Consider the following 23,284-nt stretch of genomic DNA (forward strand, 5'->3'; position numbering starts at 1 on the left):
GGCTGTCTCATCGTTGTCGGTGATCACTGTTGTATCATCGGCAAACTTAATGATGGTGTTGGAGTCGTGCCTGGCCATGCAGTCATGAGTGAACAGGGATTACAAGAGGGAGCTGAGCACACACCCCTGAGGGGCGAACGTGTTGAGGATCAGCATGGTGGATGTGTTACCTACACCTGGGGGTGGCCCGTCAGGAAGTCCAGGATCCAGATGCATAGGGAGGTGTTTAGTCTCAGGGTCCTTCACTTAGTGATGAGGTTTGAGGGCACTATGGTGTTGTCCCTCAGTCAGGAACAGGTTGAAAATGTCAGTGAAGACACTTTCCAGTTGGTCAGCACATGCTCGGAGTACACGTTCTGGTAATCCTTGTGGCCTTGTGAATGTTGACCTGTTTAAAGGTCTTACTCGCATTGGCTACGGAGAGCGTGATCACGTAGTCGTCAGGAGCAGCTGATGCTCTCATGCAAGTTTCAGTGTTGCTTGCCTCGAAGCGAGCATAGAAGTAATTTAGCTCGTCTGGTAGGCTCGTGTCTCTGGGCAGCTCCCGGCTGTGCTTCCCTTTGTAGTCTGTAATAGTTTGCACGCCCTGCCACATCCGACGAGCGTCGGATTCAATCTTAGTCCTGTATTGATGCTTTGCCTATTTGATGGTTCATCGGAGGTATATCGGGATTTCTTATAAGCTTCCAGCTCCTTGAAAGCAGCTGCTCTACCCTTTTAGCTCAGTGCGGATGTTGCCTGTAATCCATGGCTTTTGGTTGGAGTATGTACGTACTGTAACTGTGTGGGCGACATCATCGATGCACTTATTAATGAAGCCATCTGACCACTTTTATTGACACTGGTGCTTCCTGCTTTAGTTTTTGCTTGTAAGCAGGAATCAGGAGGATAGAATTATGGTCAGATTTGCCAAATGGAGGGAGCGCTTGGAACGAGTCTGTGTGTGGAGTAAAGGTGGTCTAGAGTTTTTTTATTTTCTTTTTTTTTCTGGTTGCACATTTAACATGCTGGTAGAAATGAGGTAAAACTGATTTAAGTTTCCCTGCATTAAAGTCCCCGGCCACTAGGAGCACCACCTCTGGATTAGCGCTTTCCTGTTTGCTTATGGCTGTATACAGATCATTGAGTGCGGTCTTAGTGCCCTCATCGGTTTGTGGTGGTAAATAGACAGCTACGAACAATATAGATGAAAACTCTCTTGGTAATTAGTGTGGTCTACAGCTTATTATGAGATACTCTACTTCAGGCGAGCAAAACCTCAAGACTTCCTTAGCTTTCGTGCACCAGCTGTTGTTTGCAAATATACTTAGACTGCCACCCCTTGTCTTACCAGAGGCGGCTGTTCTATCCTGCCGAAAAAGCGTAAAACCCGCCAACTATGTTATTCATGTCGTCGTTCAGCCACGACTCGGTGAAACAACATAAGATGTTCGTTTTTAATGTCCCATTGGTAAGATATACATGCTCGTAGTTTGTCTATTTTATTATCCAATGATTTGACTTTGACTAATAGGACCGATGGTAAAGGCAGATTTCCCACTCGCTGTCGGATCCTTACAAGGCACCCAGACCTCTGTCCCCGATATCTCCGTCTCTTTCTCCTGCGAATTACGGTCATGAGGGCCTTGTCTAGAGTAAATCCTTTGCGTCCGATTCATTAAAGAAAAAATCTCCTTCCAATATGGGGTGAAGAATCGCTTTCCTCATATCTAGAAGCTCTTTTCGATCATAAGAGACGGTGGCAGAAACATTATGTACAAAATAAGTTACAAATAACGCTAAAAAACACAACAGCACTATTGGTTAGGGGACCGTAAAACGGCATCCATCTCCTCCGGCGCCATTGATGCTGTTTAGTCAGCTTCTTGAAATGCCTCTCCTGTCAGGTGGATGGATTATCTTGGCAAAGGAGAAATGCTCACTAACAGGGATGTAAATAAATAGGTGCACATAATTTGAGATGGAACATTTCTGGGATATTTTATTTCAGCTCATAAAACATCGGACCAACACGTTAACTGTTGTATTTATATTTTTGCTTAGTGTTGATTTAAATAACTGATTTTTAAAAAACAGATGAATTCCCTAAACTGTTAGTTGACGATTGTTTCACATGCGAATGGTCCTTGCTATCTGGGGTTTTTGGGAGGTCCCTAACCCATTGAAGTTTTACATTTAAAATTGTTATGGGTAGGGTTTAAGGTAGGGATGTCCCAAGGATCCCTAGAATGTACAAATCATGTGAATGGCAATGCATAATGCATTTGGAAAGGTCAATATAAAAAAAAATGCAATATGGTAATGCATACTTTTTTGCATTCATTTTGGGGGATTTGTTTTTCTTTATAGGCTATTACAATTAAATATAACATTTAAGTCCTTAAATAAAAATGAAATGCATGAAAGTCCTTGAATTTGACTTGCCAATGTCTGTATGAACCCTGAATAGGATACTTTTTCAGCCCCAATGGAAAATAAAGGCCTCTGCTATTAAAATTACCCGCGCATCTTTCACTTTGCTGTGTTACCCCGGAGAGTATTTGTTTTTCATTCAGGCCAGTAGCTTTTATTGGAACTGGCCCGGTTTGCCACTGGAAAATGTACCTGAATGTCGAACCCTGTATCTTCAGTAGTTCATGATAATGGTAGGCAGGCCTATTTTTGCAACTATCTGCAAATACGTATTTCAAATTTCACATCCTCCTTTTTTTTTTTTAGATAACAAAGGTAGAACAAGTTGTCTGTTGTGCAATACGCCTGATTTGAAACTTGTTGGCTGTCAAACAATTTATCTACCTATGCTTGGGCTATTTTATGATTGGGTGTTATCACATGTAGCAGCATATAATTTAGCAACGTGTGTTGAAGGGGTCCGCCTAACATTCCGTCTGGTCTGATAAGGGGAGGGTTTTGAACGATTAGCCTAATGTTTGTTTCCATGGCAACTATAAACACTATAGTACTGAAGATAAACAACGGCAACTTTGACATAACATCCAGGGTGTGCCAACTTCATGGAGCCCTAGATGATGTAGTCTAGTGTGAGTAGAGGATCTGATCTGCCCCGTGATGCTTAGGGGTTTTAGAGGTGTGTATGATTGTGCATTTGTGCGGCTGCTGCTCAGATTACTCCTCTCCAGTCCCATAATGTGGGTGCAGGGGGAGGGAATGCTGGGGCCAGGCCGGATGGGCAGGGCTATAGATAGGACAGCGACACAGAGCTCAGGTCATACAGTCACAGCTCAACAGGTGCAGCGCAGAGGAGCCAGCCATCTCCTCTCCCTCTTTTCTCAGACACACAGTGTTTTCCACTTGAGCCGGCTGTCGGCTAAACAGCCGACTACAGACTCCTTTTAAGCCAGTTACTTTTTCCACCTAAATGAACTAGGCTACTTTTCAATTTGCTAGTCAGAAAGTCAGCCAAGCCCCCTCCCGCTAGAATGAACGATATGCATTTTCTAGCCATCTACCGGAGATTTCAGAGTTCCCAGGTTTGTTTTGAACGCGGCATCAAACGGCAACGGAAGGCAGGCTTCATCAGCACGTCACACACCACTTTGCAATGAGCTGGAGGCAGTTACGTACACAATGCATATGGGCCTGATGAATTTGTCAAATGCCCGGTAAATTTAAAATGTTGCCGGTCAAATATCCCGCGTCACATTTTCCTAACGAAAACCCTGGTGTATCTGTGTGTGTGGGTCTTGGGACTTGTCTATAGTCAGTACAGCCAATCTGCCAACTTCTGTCTGTGGCGTCCACACAGTTTGGGTTACACGTTAATATGACCCCACTGTGGAAAGGTGAGACTCTCACGTACATGTCAGTTGTTGCTGTAGCCCACAGGCCTCACGACTCGTCTGAAGGTCCCCGGTACCAGTGGAAAAAATTAATGGAAGTATATATGGAGACCTGTGCCAAAAATAAGGGGTTAAATACAGTGCATTCGGAAAGTATTCAGACCCCTTCCCTTTTTTCACATTTTGTCATGTTACAGAATTCTAAAATTGATTAAATCGTTTTTTTCTTATCAATCTACACACAATACCCCATAATGACAAAGCAAAAACATGTTTTTAGAATTTTATGCAAGTGTATTAAAAATAAAGAACTGAAATATCACATTTACATAAGTATTCAGACCCTTTACTCAATACTTTGAAGCACCTTTGGCAGTGATTAGTCTCGATTCTTCTTGGGTATGACGCTACAAGCTTGGCACACCTGTATTTGGGATGTTTCTCCAATTCCTCTCAGCGGATCCTCTTAAGCTCTGTCAGGTTCGATGGGGAGCATCGTTGCACAGCATTTTTCAGATCTCTGCAGAAATGTTCGATTGGGTTCAAGTCCAGGCTCTGGCTGGGCATCTCAACGACATTGAGACTTGTCCCGAAGTGCTATGGAGCAGCTCTGTTCGTCTTTGCCTCGATCCTGACTATTCTCCCAGTCCCTGCTGCTGAAAAACATCCCCACAACATGATCCTGCCACCACCATGCTTTACAAAGGGATGTTGCCAGGTTTCCTCCAGATGTGACGCTTGGCATTCAGGCCAGAGAGTTTAATCTTGGTTTCATCAGACCAGAGAATCTAGGAGTGGCTTCTGTCTGGCCACTCTACCATAAAGGCCTGATTGGTGGAGTTTTGCAGAGATGGTTGTCCTTCTGGAAGGTTCTCCCATCTCCACAGAGGAACTCTGGAGCTTATCGGGTTCTTGGTCACCTCCCTGACCGAAGCCCTTCTCCCTCGATTGCTCAGTTTGGCTGAGCGGCCAGCTCTAGGAAGAGTCTTGGTGGTTTCAAACTTCTTCCATTTAAGAATGATGGCAGCCACTGTGTTCTCAGATCTTCAATGCTGCATCATTTTGTTTGGTACCCTTCTCCAGATCTCCAGACATGCACTGTCAACTGTGGGACCTTTATATAGACAGGTGTGTGCCTTTCCAAATCATGTCCAGTCAATTGAATTTACCGCAGGTGAACTCCAAGTTCACATTCACAAACACTTCACATTTCCATATCATAAAACTCATGTAATTTACAGTGTCAATGTTTATGTTCACTGTTTCATGTCCAGTATGGATGTAGCGTTTCACGGTATGCATCGGGCCCAGGTTCAAATGTTTAAGATATGAGTGGGTCCGCAAACCGATCCAAATGTTGCACGCTTCGGTCAGAAAACCTATTAAAATGTTACAAATTGCCGGTTCACTAAAAGATTTTGTTCAAATTACATTTTCTACCAGCACAAAAATGCCTAATATTTTTGTGACGACTGCATACTCTCCTTCAGTGTCAAACTAAGCATGTAATTATGTCGACAGTCAGATCTACAAGTCATTTTGCATACCGAAATAACCCCAGGCAATATCAGTAGCCAGCTTCAAATGTTTGTAAAATGGCTTGCACATTATTAGGCTTTATTAGTTGAGTGACAACCAATGTAAATTGCTAGGTTATTTTTATAAAATGTGCTGTTAAATGGCCTGCATACTCACCAGACATGTAACCCATTGAGCATGTTTGGGATGCTCTGGATCAACGTGTACAACAGTGTGTTCCAGTTGCCGCCAATATCCAGCAACTTCACACAGCCATTGAAGAGGAGTGGGACAACATTCCACAAGCCATAATCAACAGCCTGATCAACTCTTTTTTTTATTTAAAAATAAAATACAATTTTACCCCTAATTCATGGTATCCAATTGGTAGTTAGTCTTGTCTCATCGCTGCAACTGCCATACGGACTCAGGAGAGGCGAAGGTCGAGAGCCGTGCACACAATCCAACCAAGCCACACTGCTTCTTGACACAATGCCCACTTAACCCGGAATCCAGCCGCACCATTGTGTCGGAGGAAACACTGTACACCTGGCGACCCTGTCAGCGTGCAGGAGTCACTAGTGCGCGATGGGACAAGTAAATCCCTGCCAATCAAACCCTCCCTTAACCCAGATGACACTGGGCCAATTGTGCACCGCCCATGGGTCTCCCGGTCGCGGCCAGCTGCGACAGAGCCTGGACTCGAACCCAGAATCTTTTGTGGCACAGCTAGCGCTGCGATGCAGTGCCTTAGCGCAGTGGTCTATCTCGGGAGGCCACAGTCTGATCAACTCTATGCGAAGGTGTCGCGCTGCATGAGGCAAATCGTGGTCACGCCAGATGGTTTTCTGATCCACGCCCTACCATTTTTTTTTTAAGGTATCTGTGACCAACAGATGCATGTGTATTCCCAGTCATGTGACATCCATAGATTAGGGCTTAATGAATTCATTTCAATTGACTGATTTCTCTATATGAACTATTGCATGTTGCGTTTCTTTTTGTGTGTGTGGGGGGGAATATAGATATCTGTCAGCAACGAGTATGGCTGAAACAGCCGAATCCACTCATTTGAAGAGATTCCGCTGTCAATCAACATGCATGCAGGAAGGCAGATGCATACAACTTTACAACCACGGCAATGGATTTGAGATATATGTATACACACACTACTGTTCAAAAGTTTGGTGTCACTTAGAAGTTTCCTTGTTTTTGAAAGAAAAGCTTAAAAATGGTCCATTTTTAAAATAACATCAAATTGATCAGAAATACAGTGTAGACATTGTTAATGTTGTAAATGACTATTGTAGCTGGAAATGGCAGTTTTTTTTTTTTTATTGGAATATCTACATAGGCGTACAGAGGCCCATTATCAGCAACCATCACTCCTGTGTTCCAATGGCACGTTGTGTTAGCTAATCCAAGTTTATCATTTTAAAAGGCTAATTGATCATTAGAAAATCCTTTTGCAATTATGTTAGCACATCTGAAAATGATGTTCTGATTAAAGAAGCAGTTACAGGTGTTAAACTTTGAGTCACATTGGCAATAGAACAAGGTTTCAAATTATGCCCACCTGACTCAGATTTCGGGGGATTTTTGGATTGCATAAACATAAACAGTAATTGTGTGATGGTGGGGATGCAGAGTTGTGTTCCACAAAAAACTACACGTGTGGTTGCTTTAGTTCCTCAATGGCACGGCTAGGAGAGCTAAAAAAGAATTTGTCCTCTCGCTCAAACCTTTTCATTTTTTTTGTTTTGTCTACCCCACATTTTACAGGAATATTCTTATGTTACTGAATTTATCTGGATAATTTTTTGATTTTGTTAAAAAAATGCGGTGAAAAGTACAGTAGATGTAAAATGCACATACAATCAACACTGTTTGGATTGTCTTGTCAGGTGAACTGTTGTGTACTCAAGTTTGGTTAAAAAAAATCCCATCTCCAAACTGTTCCCTTTCAATTGCTACGATGCTTATGCATATGCTTTTTGTATTTCTTCTGTAAGAAACATTTCAATTTAGGCCTATATAGGACAATTCAATATAGGACAATTCAATATAGGACAATTCCAACGAGTGAAAAGGGGTTATTAATAAGAGATCTGTGGGTCAGTTGCTAAACAAGTATTTTTGGGGGGAATAAATTACATACTGCAATTCACAAAGAGTTGCAAACGCTTGTTAATTATTTCAGTAAATGTAACTGTCGTGCTAGCTCTTTTATTAACACGTATGGAATCAAGGCATTATAATGTACCAGAGGCCAGCAAAATAGAATTTGTTCTGCAAAAATGTCTTACCCGAGGGGAGCCTGTCTGGCTACTTTTTCTATTTGGCTGGCAACTCCATGTGCTTGTGGAAAACGCTCCCCCACACACACACACACACACACACACACACACTAGTCTATTAGCCTCACTAATCCATTTTAACAGTGCAAAAATACACCCTAATTTTTTACTTTGAATCCCACCATTTTGTTTTCTTAGAGGAAGGTCCAATTACAATCTGACAGTTTTTAAGCCAAAGCATTGAAACAATTTTAGTTGGCTTGCGGTGCTCATAGTCACACACAACCTCGATGTGATGGTTGTGCCACTCTGCTCGCAAAGCTGTCATAGACAGCAGCTGTTTAGAGAAAGACAGACCATCCCCATGATTAGCCAATAGAAAATATCGAGAGGCTTATGACCAAACGGTGAGTTCACCGACCCTAATCGAGAGTGGAAATCTCCAGAGATGGCTGAAGACTTCTGACAGATGCACTGTGGGTGAAACGCTCAGCTGTAACATAAGAGAGTCAGAAAATACATTTGATTAGGGAAAACGTCCCACGAGGCATGCATGTTTGCACAACAAAGACATGTTTTTTTCCCCAATGCTATTTTCTTCCCACTCAATAGGAATAGGCCTACTGGTGGCCCATTCTGGCACCACAGATAAGCAATGGCTGGAATGTTGACTGTTTGCAAGGAGATACTCTGTAGCCTCCACCATACCATTGATGCAGCACCCATCTTTTTGTTGAAGATAAGTGTGTTTTTCTGCTATGGGAAGTTAAACGTGATGGTGTTTGTAGATGTGGTGTTGTCATGAGCAGAGTAGTCAGTCAGGAGAAGCTAATTGTGTGTGTGTGTGTGTGTGTGTTCTCTCTCTCACACACACACACACACACACAGTCATAATGGGCCTCCTTGGGGGGAGCATAGTCTACTTAAATTAGACACTGCTGCAGAGGCGCTTTGCAAAATTAGCCCCGTTCCCCCTCTACGTCTGGGGTAAATTTAAGTGAAATTGGCATAAGCCTACACCCCCCCCCCCCCCCCCCCAGACTACCTATGTCATCTTTCAAATCCATTGTCCAGAGTTGTATGCATCTGCCTTCCTGCGTGCATGTTGATTTGAAAAAATATTGACTGCCATTGAATGATTGCATATTTAGCGACTGGTGAACCAACACCACATCTAACTTTGTTTAAAAGCCTTAAGGCCTAGTTTATCCTCCCGAATTCTTCTTTGTCACTGTGTTTGTCCACCACTGTCGTTTCCCCTTTTTGAGGTCCTTAAATTAGCCTCTCTAAACTGATGGTTAGCACATGTTGTTGGGGATGAGGCATCTCAAGCACTCTACTAAGGACAGTGTTATAGAGCTGTGACTCATGTGGAAGTGCATGTGGTACAGTAGCTCTCTGTCACAGGTCTCTCAGGATCATTTATATTTGGTCTCCACAGTTTTGTTCTGTTGATTTGTTTGGAGTTGGTCTCCATTGTGTTGCAGATTACCAGTACACACTTCTATAGCCTGCAGCAGATCGTATGCTGTGGTGTAGCCTAACGTGCAAGGGCGCTTATTCAAAGTATGTAATGCCAACCACCGCCTTTAGCGTGATCCTAACATGGCATTGCCTTATCATAAACAAGCTCATTGAGGGTGTTCCTATGTCTCATGAACTGAAATAAAAGAACCCAGAAATGTTCCAAATGTACAAAAAGCTTATTTCTCTACACGTTGTGCACAAATGTGTTTACATCCCTGTTATTGAGCATTTCTCATTTGCCAAGATAATCCATCCACCTAACAGGTGTGGTATATCAAGAAACTGTTTGAACAGCATGATCATTACATAGGTGCAGCTTATGCTGGGGACAATAAAAGGCCACTCTAAAATGTGCAGTTTTGTCACATGACACAATGCCACAGATGTCTCAAGTTTTGGAGGGTGTGTGCAATTGGCATGCTGACTGCAGAATGTCCACCAGAGCTGTTGCCAGAGAATTGAATGTTTTAATTTCTCTACCATATGTTGTTTTAGAGAATTTGACAGTACGTTCAACCGGCCTCACAACCGCAGACCACGTTTAAGGGGTCGTGTGGGCGAGCGGTTTGCTGATGTCAATGTTGTGAATAGAGTGCCCCATGGTGGCAGTGGGGTTATTCCATGGCCTGCATACTCACCAGACATGTCACCCGTTGAGCATGTTTGAGGTGCTCTGGATTGACGTGTAGGACACCGTGTTTCAGTTCCCACCCAAAATCCAACGACTTCACACAGCCATTGAGGAGTGGGACAACATTCCATAGGCCACAATCAACAGCCTGAGCAACTCTATGCGAAGGAGAAGTTGTGCGCCGCATGAGGCAAATGGTGTTCACACCAGATACTGACTAGTTTTCTGATCCACGTCCCTACCTTTTTATTAAGGTATCAGTGACCACAGATGCATATCTGTATTCCCAGTCATGTGAAATCCATAGATTAGGGCGTAATGAATTTATTTCAATTGACTGATTTACTTATATGAACTGAAACTCAGTAAAATCTTAAATTTTTGCGTTTATTTTTGTTCAGTATACTGTGTATATAGGGCTCTAGACTGCAATTTATTTAGTCGCATTTTGCGACCATGCCTATTTCGCTTTGGCCCCCTGCTGTGATGAGCGAACCACTATCTCTCTCCCCTCACGTGCGCCCTGAAAAATGCTTTCTGTTTGTTTTAACATTTTAAAAATGCAATTATGGGGGAGAAACTTTAGACTACTGTTGTCCCTGTTGAAGAAAGGAGCATTTCAGCTTTTTTTGCATCTCTCAATATTGAGCTAGTAGCTCACTGTTTTATAACCGAGCTATCTGATATAGCTTTGAGATACGGAGCATGTGAAATGCGTATCGGCCATATCGAGTCCATATATCGTTTTTTAGGACTTTACATTTACTGTTAGATTAATACATGGCTACTAGCAGTGGGTATTTTATTTAGTTAGAGATCATCAACCTAATGTGTTATGATTTTCCACTTGCTCAGGTCGTGAATTGGCTCTGAATGAATCAATCAAAATTATAAAGCCCTTTTTACATCAGCAGATGCCAAAGTGTTAGACAGAAACTGTCTAAAACTGGGTTTCAAACAGCAAGCAATGCAGATGTAGAAGCAGGTCGAGAGAGGGGGGTCGAGAGCCACAGCACAGTAGACTATATGATTATAGACATTGACCCTTTATCTCTCAGCTCATTCACCGTCAAGCCACTAACATCTGTCTGATCACAGCCAAATTACCTTGTTCCTCAAAAGAACAGACATGGAAACAACCATACATTCACAGCCCAGTAAGCTATACAACATCAGAAATTCATACAGATTGGCCCAAAACAGCACAGAAGAATACCAGAAAGCAACCAGAATCCAAACACTAAGAACGTTCTGGACACCACATCCACTCACAGTAAAGAAGGCATCAATCTAGCAGTAAAAAACATCAAAATATTCAGGTAAATGGCAAATGAAGCACAACTGAAATTGATAAAACTAAAGACCACAGACAAGATGGCGCCGAAGAACATGGCTGACGTTTTACATTCTCCCAACCAGTTGTGCTATTTCGTTAAAAAAAAAAGCGTTTTGTGCAACTTTTTTTTCTTATTGTGTACGTAATGTTGCTGCCACCGTATCTTATGACCGAAAATAACTTCTGGACATTAGAACAGCGATTACTCACCACGGACTGGAAGAAACTTTTTCCTTTAACGAGTTCGACGAGAAGGATATCCTGCTTTCACTGGAACAGGCCCAGACCCCCGCCTTTTGCGTGAAGAAAAGACGCAGGGAAAGGGCCGCAGATCGGGCAGCCTTGTGAGAATCCGTAGACGAGCGAGTAAACTTCCTCTGCCATCTGTTCTTCTTGCTAACGTGCAATCATTGGAAAATAAAATTGATGACCTACGATCAAGATTATCCTACCAACGGGACATTAAAAACTGTAACATCTTATGTTTCACCGATACGTGGCTGAACGACAATATGGACAAGATGGAGCTAGCGGGATTTTCCATGCACCTGCAGAAGAGACGCTACCTCCGGTAAGACGAGGGGTAGGGGGGTGTGTATTTGTCAAGTTGGTGCGCGATATTTAAAGAAGTCTCGAGGTATTGCTCGCCTGAGGTAGAGTACCGTATGATAAGCTGTAGACCACACTATCAACCAAAAGAGTTCTCATCTATATTATTCTTAGCCGTCTATTTACCACCACAGAACGAAGCTGGCACTAAGACCGCTCTCAACCAACTCTATAAGGCCATAAGCAAAGAAGAAAATGCTCACCCAGAAGCGGTGCTCCTAGGGGCCAGGGACTTTAATGCAGGCAAAGTTAAATCAGTTTTACCACATTTTTACCAGCATGTCACATGTGCAACCAGAGAAGAAAATCCTAGACCACCTTTACTCCACACATAGAGATGTATACAAAGCTCTCCCTCGCCCTCCAATTGGCAAATCTGACCATAATTCTATCCTCCTGATTCCTGCTTTACAAGCAAAAACTAAAGCAGGAAGTACCAATGACTCGCTCAATACGGAAGTGGTCAGATGGCGCAGATGCTACACTACAGGACTGTTTTGCAAGCACAGACTGGAATATGTTCCGGAATTCATCCAGTGGCATTGAGGAGTACACCACCTCAGTTATCGGCTTCATCAATAAGCACATCAACGACGTCGTCCCCACAGTGACTGTACGTACATATCCCAACCAGAAGCCATGGGTTACAGGCAACACCTGCATCGAGCTAAAGGCTAGAGCTGCTGCTTTCAAGGAGCGGGAGACTAAACTGGACGCTTATAAGAAATCCCGCTATGCCCTCAGACAAGGCAAGGCTTGAAAACTATTATGGACTACAAAGGGGAACCCAGACGCGAGCTGCCCAATGACGCGAGCCTACCAGACGAGCTAAATGCCTTCTATGCTCGCTTCAAGGCAAGCAACACTGAAGCATGCACGAGAGCACCAGCTGTTCTGGATGACTGTGATAACGCTCTAAGTAGCCGATGTGATCCAGGACCTATATAATAGGCATTTCAGAGACTCCAGTCACCCAAGTCATAGACTGTTTACTCTGCTACCGCACGGCAAGCGGTACCAGAGCGCCAAGTCAAGGACCAAAAGGTTCCTTAAGCTGAACAATTAATCAAATGGCCACCGGACTATTTACATTGCCCCCCCACCCCCCATTTGTTTTGTGCACTGCTGCTACTCGCTGTTTATTATATATGCATATCTATGCATAGTCACTTCACCCCTACCTACATTTTCAAATTACCTTTAACCTGTACCCCCGCACACTGACTCGGTACCGGTACCCCCTGTATATAGCCTCATTATTGTTACTTTTTTATAGTTTTTTTTACTTTAGTTTATTTGGTCAATATTTTCTTAACTCTCCTTGAACTGCACTGTTGGTTAAGGGCTTGTAAAGTAAGCATTTCACAGTAAGGTCTACACATGTATTCGGCGCATGTGACAGTTTTATTTGAGTTTCTAGAATTGATTGTAGCTCAAGTCTACTTTAAGATGATTTGGACATGAAGCGTGAAAAATGCTAATATAATGGATATTGACTTGCATTGGATTTGTGCCACAAATTCTAAAAAGTTAGCATTTGGAGACGGTGGCCAGGTAAACCAAAGCATGGATTGCTGTCATACCTTGTCCATAAACTGTTTACAGAGTAAGAAAGGCAACCAATAGGCCATTTTGTAATTTGGGTGAACTATTCCTTTAAGCTTTTTCCTCCTGAACAGATATCCCAGTGTGTGGTGATAGTGCTGTGTGGTGGGGTTGCTCTCTCCATAGTATTGGGTTCTTGCCTCCTTCACTCATGCTTCCAAACATACCCTAGTAAAACTGACTGTCCTACCGATCCTCGACTTTGGCGATATCGTTTACAAAATAGCCTCCAACACTCTACTCAGCAAATTGGATGCATTCTATCACAGTGCCATCTGTTTTGTCACCAAAGCCCTATATACTACCCACCACTGCGACCTGTATGCTCCCGTTGGCTGGTCCTCGCTGCATATTCCTCGCCAAGCCCACTGGCTCCATGTCATCTATAAGTCTTTGCTAGATAAAGCTCCGCCTTATCTCAGCTCACTAGTCACCCTAGCAACACCCACCCGTAGCACACGCTCCAGCAGGTATATTTCACTGGTCATCCCCAAAGTCAACACATTTTTGGCTGCCTTCCAGTTCTCTGCTGCCAATGACTGGAACGAATTGCAAAAATCACTGAAGTTGGATTACCGATCATTACAGCTGTACACAGCCCATCTGTAAATAGCCTATCCAACCAACTACCTACCCCTTCCCCATATTGTTTTTGTTTTTCTGCTCTTTTGCACACCAGTATTTGTACTTGCACATATGTTACTCCAGTGTAAATTGTAATTACTTTGCCACTATTGGACTATTTATTGCCTTACCTCTGTACTTCATTTGCACACACTGTATACAGATTTTTGTATTGTGTTATTGACTGTACGTTTGTTTATCCCATGTGTAACTCTGTGCTGTTTTTGTTGCACTGCTTTGCTTTATCTTGGCCAGGTCACAGTTGTAAATGAGAACTTGTTCTCAACTGGCCTACCTGGTGAAATAAAATTGTCCCTTGGGGATATTTTTGTACCTCTCACACAATTGGGTGTTTCCCCAGAGTAAGGGCCCCTGCCAGTAGGTCGTCGGCGCTAATGACTAGGGATGTAACGATTCACCGATACGCATTGGTTCAAATGTTTAACACCGTACCCAAACCGGATGTGCGTGTAAATTGATTTTGGCCACCCACACCAAACGCGATCACGAAACGCAGGTTGTAATATCAAAACACCCTGAACCAATTATACTAATTTCGGGACAGGTCGAAAAGCATGAAACATTTATGGCAATTTAGCTAGCTAGCTTGCAGTTGCTAGCTAATTTGTCCTATTTAGCTAGCTTGTTGTTGCTAGCTAATTTGTCCTGGGATATAAACGTTGAGTTGTTATTTTACTTGAAATGCACAAGGTCCTCTACTCCGCCAATTAATCCACGCATAAAACGGTCAACTGAATTGTTTCTAGTCGTCTCTCCTCCTTCCAGGTCTTTTCTTCTTTGGACTTTATATGGCGATTGGCATCTTATTTTCATAGTATTACCACGACGACCGGCTGAACTCAGTTCATCTTTCAATCACCCACATGGGTATAACCAATGAGGAGATGGCACGTGGGTATTTGACTTGCACCGCTTTCAGCGTCACAAATATAACTGACTTCTATTTTAGCACCTCGTTGGTGCGCGCGAGCAGTGTGGGTGCAATGATTGAATAACATGTATGTGTAAATGTATTTTGTGCGTGAGCAGTGTGGTCAGCATGTTAAGATGTGAGTGCATCGGTCCGCGGGACCCCAAACCGATCCAAGTGCATTGGTCATAAAATATATTCAAACTTTAGGAATTGGGGCGGCAGGTAGCCTAGTGGTTAGAGCATTGGACTAGTAACCGAAAGGTTGCAAGATTGAAAGATTGAATCCCCGAGCTGACATGGTAAAAATCTGTCGTTCTGCCCCTGAACAAGGCAGTTAACTCACTGTTCCTAGGCCGTCATTGAAAATAAGAATTTGTTCTTAACTGACTTGCCTAGTTAAATAAAGGTAAAATAAATTAAAACGGCTGGTTCACAATTTTTTGTTGTTGCTCATATTACTTTCTTTCTACCTTCCGAAAATGCTTTATCTTAAGTATGTAACCCTTTTGACAGTCATTGATCAATAAGTCATTTTTCATGCCAAACAACCCGTGGGGGTCTTGCATCATTCCTGTGGGGGCAACATGTTTACTGCTGTCTTGTTTTGATTGTTCAGGTTCACCATAAGTAACAGTTTTGGTAGTTTTGCTTTACAATCATTGTACATGCTCATTTTTAGAAATACAGGGTTAAGTTGATAATTCCATAACGAGGATAACAATCACTTTTTCTACCAAGCATTTAGCGGGAGGAAAATAGAAGTTCACTTCGTAAAAACTTCCAAATAGTCTAAACCATTTGATTTTTGAGATTGGGGTGAAATCCAAAGTTGTGCTATATATTCATTGGCTAAATATTGATACATTACTAGCTCAAACACTTTGAATCTGCAAAAATGACCGCTTTACTTAGTGGGTGATGGTGATTTCACATCAAAGTGGGGGTACAAAAAGCTGACATGGGCCCCCTTATCTGATAGTGGGGTGGTAGATGCCCAATTTCCCAAACAGACAAGTCAGACAGATCAGAGGCACACATCATGAGCTCCATCAGCAGCAGATTTTAATGTGTTTATGTAACAAATGTTAGTGTAATTCACCGAATCGCATTGATCGGATCCTCTAATCAAACGGAATCGTTTCAAACTAAAACGTATTGTTTCTGTATCATATCAGAGCCCATGTATCTAGATACATATCAAATCGTCTTGAAAGGGAAAGATGCACATCCCTACTAATGACTGTGTTCATGTTTTGTCCCACAGGCGGAGGCCAGGCTGGCTGCAAAGAGAGTGGCCAGGGCGGAGGCGAGGGACATCCGAATGAGAGAACTCGAACGGCAACAGAAAGAGGTGTACAATCTCTCTCACACACACACACACACACACACACACACACACACACACACACACGTACGTACAGGTACAGTCAATGATTCAACTCTTGATTCATTCAAGAAAGAGATCCTGCCATTTCTCTTGAACCAGAAAATGTGTTGGGGTATACGAGTGCTGCATGTTCACAGATCAAATCCAGATATCTGTATATAAACCATTTTTCACATGTATTTTTCTCTTTCCCTTGTATGTAAGTGATGAACCTTGTGTGACTGAGTCTATATCATATAATAAGGTAGTTGTGAGTTCAACTCCCTGGCACTCCCTCCCTCCCCCTGTTCTGTCCAGCTCTCCTCTCGCCACTCCTCATCCAGCAGCAGGAAAAGCTGGGGCTCGATCCACCAATGGATGGTAATGTTAGGCCAGGGAGCATGGGTCTCTCTGTACTAACACAGCCTGCTCTGTTGTGTATGGGAGCTGCCCTCTATCCCCGTAAACAGTGCCCTCTGATGACAGAACCTTACATCACATTATAAATGTTGTTCTGCAATGTATTTGCATAGAAGACACCTTTATCTGTGGCTGTGCGTTGAGAGTTGGCTTTGGCCTCTTAACTCATTTGGGTCTTTTATGCTATGTAATGAGGCAGTTTGGGGCTAACGTTGATATGCATTGGAATTAGGTACTTTGGCCCTGTTGTCTGTTCTCTAACCACTGTTGAGTGAGCGTTTCTGAAATGGGTGAGTTCCTAGGGCTGTTGCGGTGACCGTGTTGCGGTGACCGTATTACCGCCACACCGGCAGTCACGAGTCATGAAGGCAGTCAAATTCCACGTGACAGTAATTAGGTTTCTCTAAGCTCTGATGCTGCTGATGGTCATAAGTAGCCTACCAAACTTGCTAACTGCCTGGTACTCAGCACTCTATTGTCCCTCTAATCACTCTGACATCAATGCAAATGTAATGGAAAATCTAATCAAACACTTCATGAGAGCTCATGTTGCGCAACATTTCTATAGGATATGCAATTGCGTGAGAAAACAGAGTGATGGCCTCTAAGAGGATCCCATCAGCTTTCTATAGGCTAGGACTACTATATTTATTAACTTTCCTAATATTAAGCACATTGCTTATCTTTACAACAGGAGTATAGCCTACCCTGGCATTTAAATGATCCACGGGATAAGGGTCCTCCATACGCTATTTAATTGCGTAAATGACATGTTTCGAGACAGGTGCATGATAATGGTCCATTCTAAATCAAAAGAAATTTCACACACAAGATTTAGTATACAGTTGAAGTCGGAAGTTTACATACACTTAGGTTGGAGTCATTAAAACTCGTTTTTCAACCACTACACAAATTTCTTGTTAACAAACTATAGTTAAGTCAGTTAGGACATCTACTTTGTGCACAGCACAAGTAATTTTTCCAACAATTGTTTACAGACAGATTATTTCACTTATAATTCACTGTAACAGAAGTTTACTTTTAATCCATGGGTCATAAATTTACATACACTAAATTGACTGTGCCTTTAAACAGCTTGGAAAATTTCTAAACATTGTCATGGCTTTAGAAGCTTCTGATATGCTAATTGACATTTGAGTCAATTGGAGGTGTACCTGTGGATGTATTTCAAGGCCTACCTTCAAACTCAGTGTCTCTTTGCTTGACATCGTAGGAAAATCAAAATAAATCAGCCAAGACCTCAGAAAAAATATTGTAGACCTCCACAAGTCTGGTTCATCCTTGGGAGCAATTTCCAAATGCCTGAAGGTACCATGTTCATCTGTACAAACAATAGTACGCAGGTATAAACACCATGGGACCACGCAGCCGTCATACCGCTCAGGAAGGAGACGCGTTCTGTCTCCTAGAGATGAATGTACTTTGGTGCGAAAAGTGCAAATCAATCCCAGAACAACAGCAAAAGACCTTGTGAAGATGCTGGAGGAAACCGGTCCAAAAGTATCTATATCCACAGTAAAACGAGTCCTATATTGACATAACCTGAAAGGCCGCTCAGCAAGGAAGAAGCCACTGTTCCAAAACCTCCATTAAAAAAGCCAGACTATGATTTGCAACTGCACATGGAGACAAAGATCGTACTTTTTGGAGAAATGTCCTCTGGTCTGATGAAACAAAAATAGAACTGTTTGGCCATAATTACCATTGTTATGTTTGGAGGAAAAATGGGGAGCCTTGCAAGCTGAAGAACACCATCCCAACTGTAAAGCACGGTTGTGGTGGTGCTTTACTGCCAGAGGGACTGGTGCACTTCACAAAATTGATGGCATCATGAGGTAGGAAAATGATGTGGATATATTGAAGCAACGTCTCAAGACATCAGTCAGGAAGTTAAAGCTTGGTCGCAAATAGGTCTTCCAAATGAGCAATGACCCCAAGCATAATTCCAAAGTTGTGGCAAAATGGCTTAAGGACAACAAAGTCAAGGTATTGGAGTGGCCATCACAAAGCCCTGACCTCAATCCTATAAAAAATGTGTGGGCAGAACTGAAAAGCGTGTGCGAGCAAGGAGGCCTACAAACCTGACTCAGTTACATCAGCTCTGTCAGGAGAAATGGGCCAAAATTCACCCAACTTATTGTGGGAAGCTTGTGGAAGGCTACCTGAAACATTTGACCGAAGTTAAACAATTTAAAGGCAATGCTACCAAGTACTAATTGAGTGTATGTAAACTTCTGACCCACTGGGAATGTGATGAAAGGAATAAAAGCTGAAATAAATCATTTTGTCTATTATTCTGACATTTCACTTTCTTAAAATAAAGTGGTGATCCTAAAACAAGGAATGTTTACTAGGATTAAATGTCAGGAATTGTGAAAACTGAGTTAAGATATATGTATGCTTCCGGCTTTAACTGTATGTAAAGACAAGATTACATCGAGTAGTCTGCTGGGTGACAATATTAGTCTGTAACTTGTGAATTATATATGATGCCCAGCTTAAGGCAAGAAACAATACCTTTTTATTGGTGGCTTTTTCGAATCATAGTCGCACACCTCATGTAGCCTAGCCCATCAGCCTATGTTTTTATAAGGTTTGTAGCACAACTAAAGTTGCCAAATAACTTAAAATTAAGCACATTAATTTGCTTTACAAAGGGTGTAGAACCTAACTGGCATACATAAGCACCCCGGGAGACCCATGAGGCGGCACACAATTGGCCCCGTGTTGTCTGGGTTAGGGGAGGGTTTGGCCAGCCCGGGATGTCCTTGTCTCATCGCGCTCTAGCGACTCCTGTGGCTGGCCGGGTGCATGCACGCTGATACAGTCACAAGTTGTAAAAAATAAACGATTCCAGAACAATCTGAGAATGTGGGTATCGAGATCCTTTTTCAGGTGAAATGACCCAGCGAAAAGATGTGTGTTTAGGACTGTGTATGCAATACTGTAGCTAGCTAGTAACTTTTCAAAGAAATTACTGTGTGGAAACACAGGTTTCCTCCTTTATCTTTTGTCTGTGTGGTTGAACAGCTCCTGTTGCAGTGTTTCTGATGGATTAATGGAGCTGCACAGGTTGTTGGAGATTTTTGGACTAACATTAACATCAAGATGTGTTATGTGTGGGTACGTCATCGCATGTAGAGTATTAGCCTTCCTTTGCATCTCCCTCTCCTCTCTAAGTTCCAACGTTCTCCATCTCCAGGCCGACACAGAGAAGGCCCGGCACTCTGGAACTAGTACTAGATCCAGTAGCCATCATCGGCGGGTCTGTATACTTTATCTCTTTCTCACCCATCTCTTTATCACCTTTATCTTATTTCCTGACTTGTCTTGACGTCCTATTTGTCTGTTCCCGTGTTTCTCTGCAACAGGATGATGATGTCATGTCGGTCCGTAGCACTGGAAGCTACAGGGTGTGTACATTACGTAGTCTCATTGACCGTGTCATGTCATTATTTTAGTCTATTAATATAGAGGTAGATTTCTATTGGAAAGGCCACACTGATGTGTGAAACCAATGACCTTGTCGAGACAGCATTGGCTTATGTGTCTCATTAATTGTTAGAATTTGTTAAAAATTGGAATACATCAATGGTCCTTGAGTAATTCTGTTGTGGTGTGTGTGTGTGTTCTGGTTTTAAAGTCGACCTCCTCATTGCGAGACCTGGGCAGCTCGTCTTATAAAAGCCTGGCCAGCACCTCTCGTCGAAGAGACCTGGTGGTGCGTCTGTGTGTCGGGTGTGTGCATGTGTGTGTTTCCAGGTAAAGGTGGGACGGATGGCATGACTGATTGTGCAGAAGGGAAATGGGGATGGGTTTGCTGGCCCATAAAAGACCAGTGTTGAATTCACAGCTGGGGGACACAGGAAGATAGCTGGGCTATGTTCTATGTTGTCATGGGCTAGGCTAACATCCTTGTGGCTTGTAATGACGTTCAAACAGCTGAGATGGTTACATTAAACACTAAAGTCTAAAGACAAATTACCAGGCTACCACAAATGACTCAGCATGATAGTGTTTAATAAACAATTCAATGTCCATTACTAACACATTTTCCTAATGAAAAAGACATTTAGCTTATCATTTAACCTCACAGTTTTGCAGTGTCATGCACCAACTGTCAAAATGTAGCTATGACTTGGTGTGGTGTGCTGTTCGTTCTCACAACTTTTTAGTAATCTGCAGTGCGAACACACTCGCAGCACGTCTGTCTGTCACTCCTAAGAGCAGGGGTCTCAAACTCGTTTATCCTGCGGTACCACATTCGGTCTTCCCGTGAAGGCTGTATTTACTAAGACAACCGGCCACATTAAATCGGCTCATGGGTCGCATCTGGCCCGCGGGCCACCAGTTTGAGATCTCTGCCAACAGCCGCCTATTGGCTGTTTTTATCTTGTGATGATCATATTTCACATGAACCTTGTTCTCTCCCCAGTCTGACGGTCTGTCCAATAGCTCGGCTCTGAAGAGTAGCTCCTCTGTGAAGAGTAGCTCCTCTCTGAAGAGTTCCCGCTCCACTGTATGTACTTGTCTCTTGCTGAGCTTGTATGGATTGATTCACAGCAAAAGTGACTTTCATCTGTCTTTTGTTATACACTGAACAAAAATATAAACGCAACAATTTCAAAGAGTTACAATTCATATAAAGAAGTTAGTCAATGGAAATAAATTAATTAGGCCCTAATCTATGGATTTCACATGACTGGGAATACAGATATGCATCTGCTGATCACAGATACCTTAAAGAAAATGACTGAATGGCACAACAAAGGGCCTCAGGATCTCGTCACTAACTCTGTGTATTTCAATTGCCATCGTTAAAATGCAATTGTGTTCGTTGTCTGTAGTTTATGCCTGCCCATACCATAACCCCACCGCCACCATGGGGAAGGGAACTCTGTTCACAACATTGGCATCAGCTAACCGCCCACATGACGCCATACACACTGTCTGATATCTGCCCAGGACAGTTGAAACCAGGTTTCATCCGGGAAGGGCACAGTTCTCCAGCGTGCCAGTGGCCTTCGAAGGTGAGCATTTTCCCATTGAAGTCGGTGACGACACTGAAATGCAGTCAGGTCAAGACCGTGGTGAGGACTATGAGCACGTAGCTGAGCTTCTGAGACGGTTTCTACAACTTGTTCTTTGGTTGTGCAAACCCACAGTTTTATCAGCTGTCCAGGTGGCTGATCTCAAACGATCCCGCAGGTGAAGAATCCAGATGTAGAGGTCCTGAGCTGGTGTGGTTGCATGTGGTCTGCGGTTGTGAGGCCGGTTGGACGTACTGCCAAATTCTCTAAAACAACATTGTGGTAGGCTTATGGTAGAGAAATTAACATGAAATATCTGGCAACAGCTCTGGTGGACATTCCTGCAGTCAGCATGCCAATTGCACGCTCCCTCAAAACTTGTGGCATCGTGTTGTGACAAAATTGCACATTTTAGTGGCCTTTTATTGTCCCCAGCACAAGGTGCACCTGTGTAATGATCATGCTGTTTAATCAGCTCCTTGATATGCCACAACTGTCAGGTGGATAGATTATCTTGTCAAAGGAGAAATGCTCACTAACAGGGATGTAAACAAATTTGAGCACCACATTTGAGAGAGAGAAGCTTTTTGTGCTTATGGAACATTTCTGGAATCTTTCATTTCAGCTCATTCATTTTTTATTTCAGCTCATGAAACATGGGACCGACGTGACGTTGCATTTTATATTTTTGTTCAGTATAGTTCAATCAGCGACGTGTTCATTTTAGTTTTCGTCTTTTGTAAACTTGAATGTCATTACATACTGATTCAAATGTGGTAGCGTGTATGAGAGGTTTTGCATAGTGAGTGGGATAAGAAAAGCTTGATTTAATCGCTTTAATTGCATGCTTTACCAGAAAAGGTGCTTTTTACATGCACATGTATTTGTACACTATACTGCCCGACTCCAGATTTTCACCATCATTAGCTAGTTTTCCATCCACTTGGTGGCACATTTAACTGTATAACTGATCAAATTATGCAAGCATTGTAATTTTGAATTCCGTAAAGTGGGAGAGGTGAAGATATTGTCTATCAACAATAACAAGCCACCGGGGTATGACAACTTGGATGAAAAATGACTGAGGATAATAGCGGACGATATTGCCACTCCTGTTTGCCATATCTTCAATCTAAAGTGTGTGTGGGCCTAGAGGGAAGCAAAAGTAATTCCGCTACACAAGGATAGTAAAGCCCCCTTTTACTGGCTCCAATAGCCAACCAATAAGCCTGTTACCAACCCTTAGTAAGCTTTTGAAAAAAATAGTTTGACCAGATACAGTGCTATTTTACTGTAAACAAATTGACAGACTTTCAGCACGCTTATAGGGAAGGACATTCAACAAGCACGGCACTTACACAAATGACTGATTGGCTGAGAAAAATGTCTGATAAAAAGGTTGTCGGAGCTGTTTTGTTAGTTAATTGTGGATTTTGACATTATCGACCATAGTCTGCTGCTGGAAAAACGAATGGCTTTTCTCCCCCTGCTTTATAGTGGATAAAGAGTTACCTGTCTAACAGAACACAGATGGTGTTCTTTTAATTGAAGCCTCCAACATAATCC

The 23,284-nt window shown here is 42.7% G+C and overlaps 1 protein-coding gene across 19 annotated transcripts in view; it reads left to right on the forward strand.

Annotated features, from left to right (window-relative positions):
• Positions 1-23,284, forward strand: part of lrrfip2 (leucine rich repeat (in FLII) interacting protein 2) — a 63,167-nt gene that overhangs the window by 15,819 nt on the left and 24,064 nt on the right. For 9 of the 19 annotated variants that reach the window (XM_014154297.3, XM_014154298.3, XM_014154296.3 and 6 more), the window contains exons 3-8: positions 16,146-16,232; positions 16,566-16,628; positions 19,891-19,953; positions 20,060-20,101; positions 20,332-20,409; positions 21,124-21,207. In XM_014154297.3, the coding sequence (XP_014009772.1) occupies positions 16,146-16,232; positions 16,566-16,628; positions 19,891-19,953; positions 20,060-20,101; positions 20,332-20,409; positions 21,124-21,207 (417 nt within the window). The remainder of the gene's footprint in view (positions 1-16,145; positions 16,233-16,565; positions 16,629-19,890; positions 19,954-20,059; positions 20,102-20,331; positions 20,410-21,123; positions 21,208-23,284) is intronic. The other 10 variants (XM_045700692.2, XM_045700693.2, XM_045700691.2 and 7 more) reach the window with 3 other exon arrangements.

Source organism: Salmo salar, chromosome 18, assembly GCF_965601325.2.
Source record: "Salmo salar chromosome 18, fSalSal1, whole genome shotgun sequence".
Taxonomy (NCBI): Eukaryota; Metazoa; Chordata; class Actinopteri; order Salmoniformes; family Salmonidae; genus Salmo; species Salmo salar.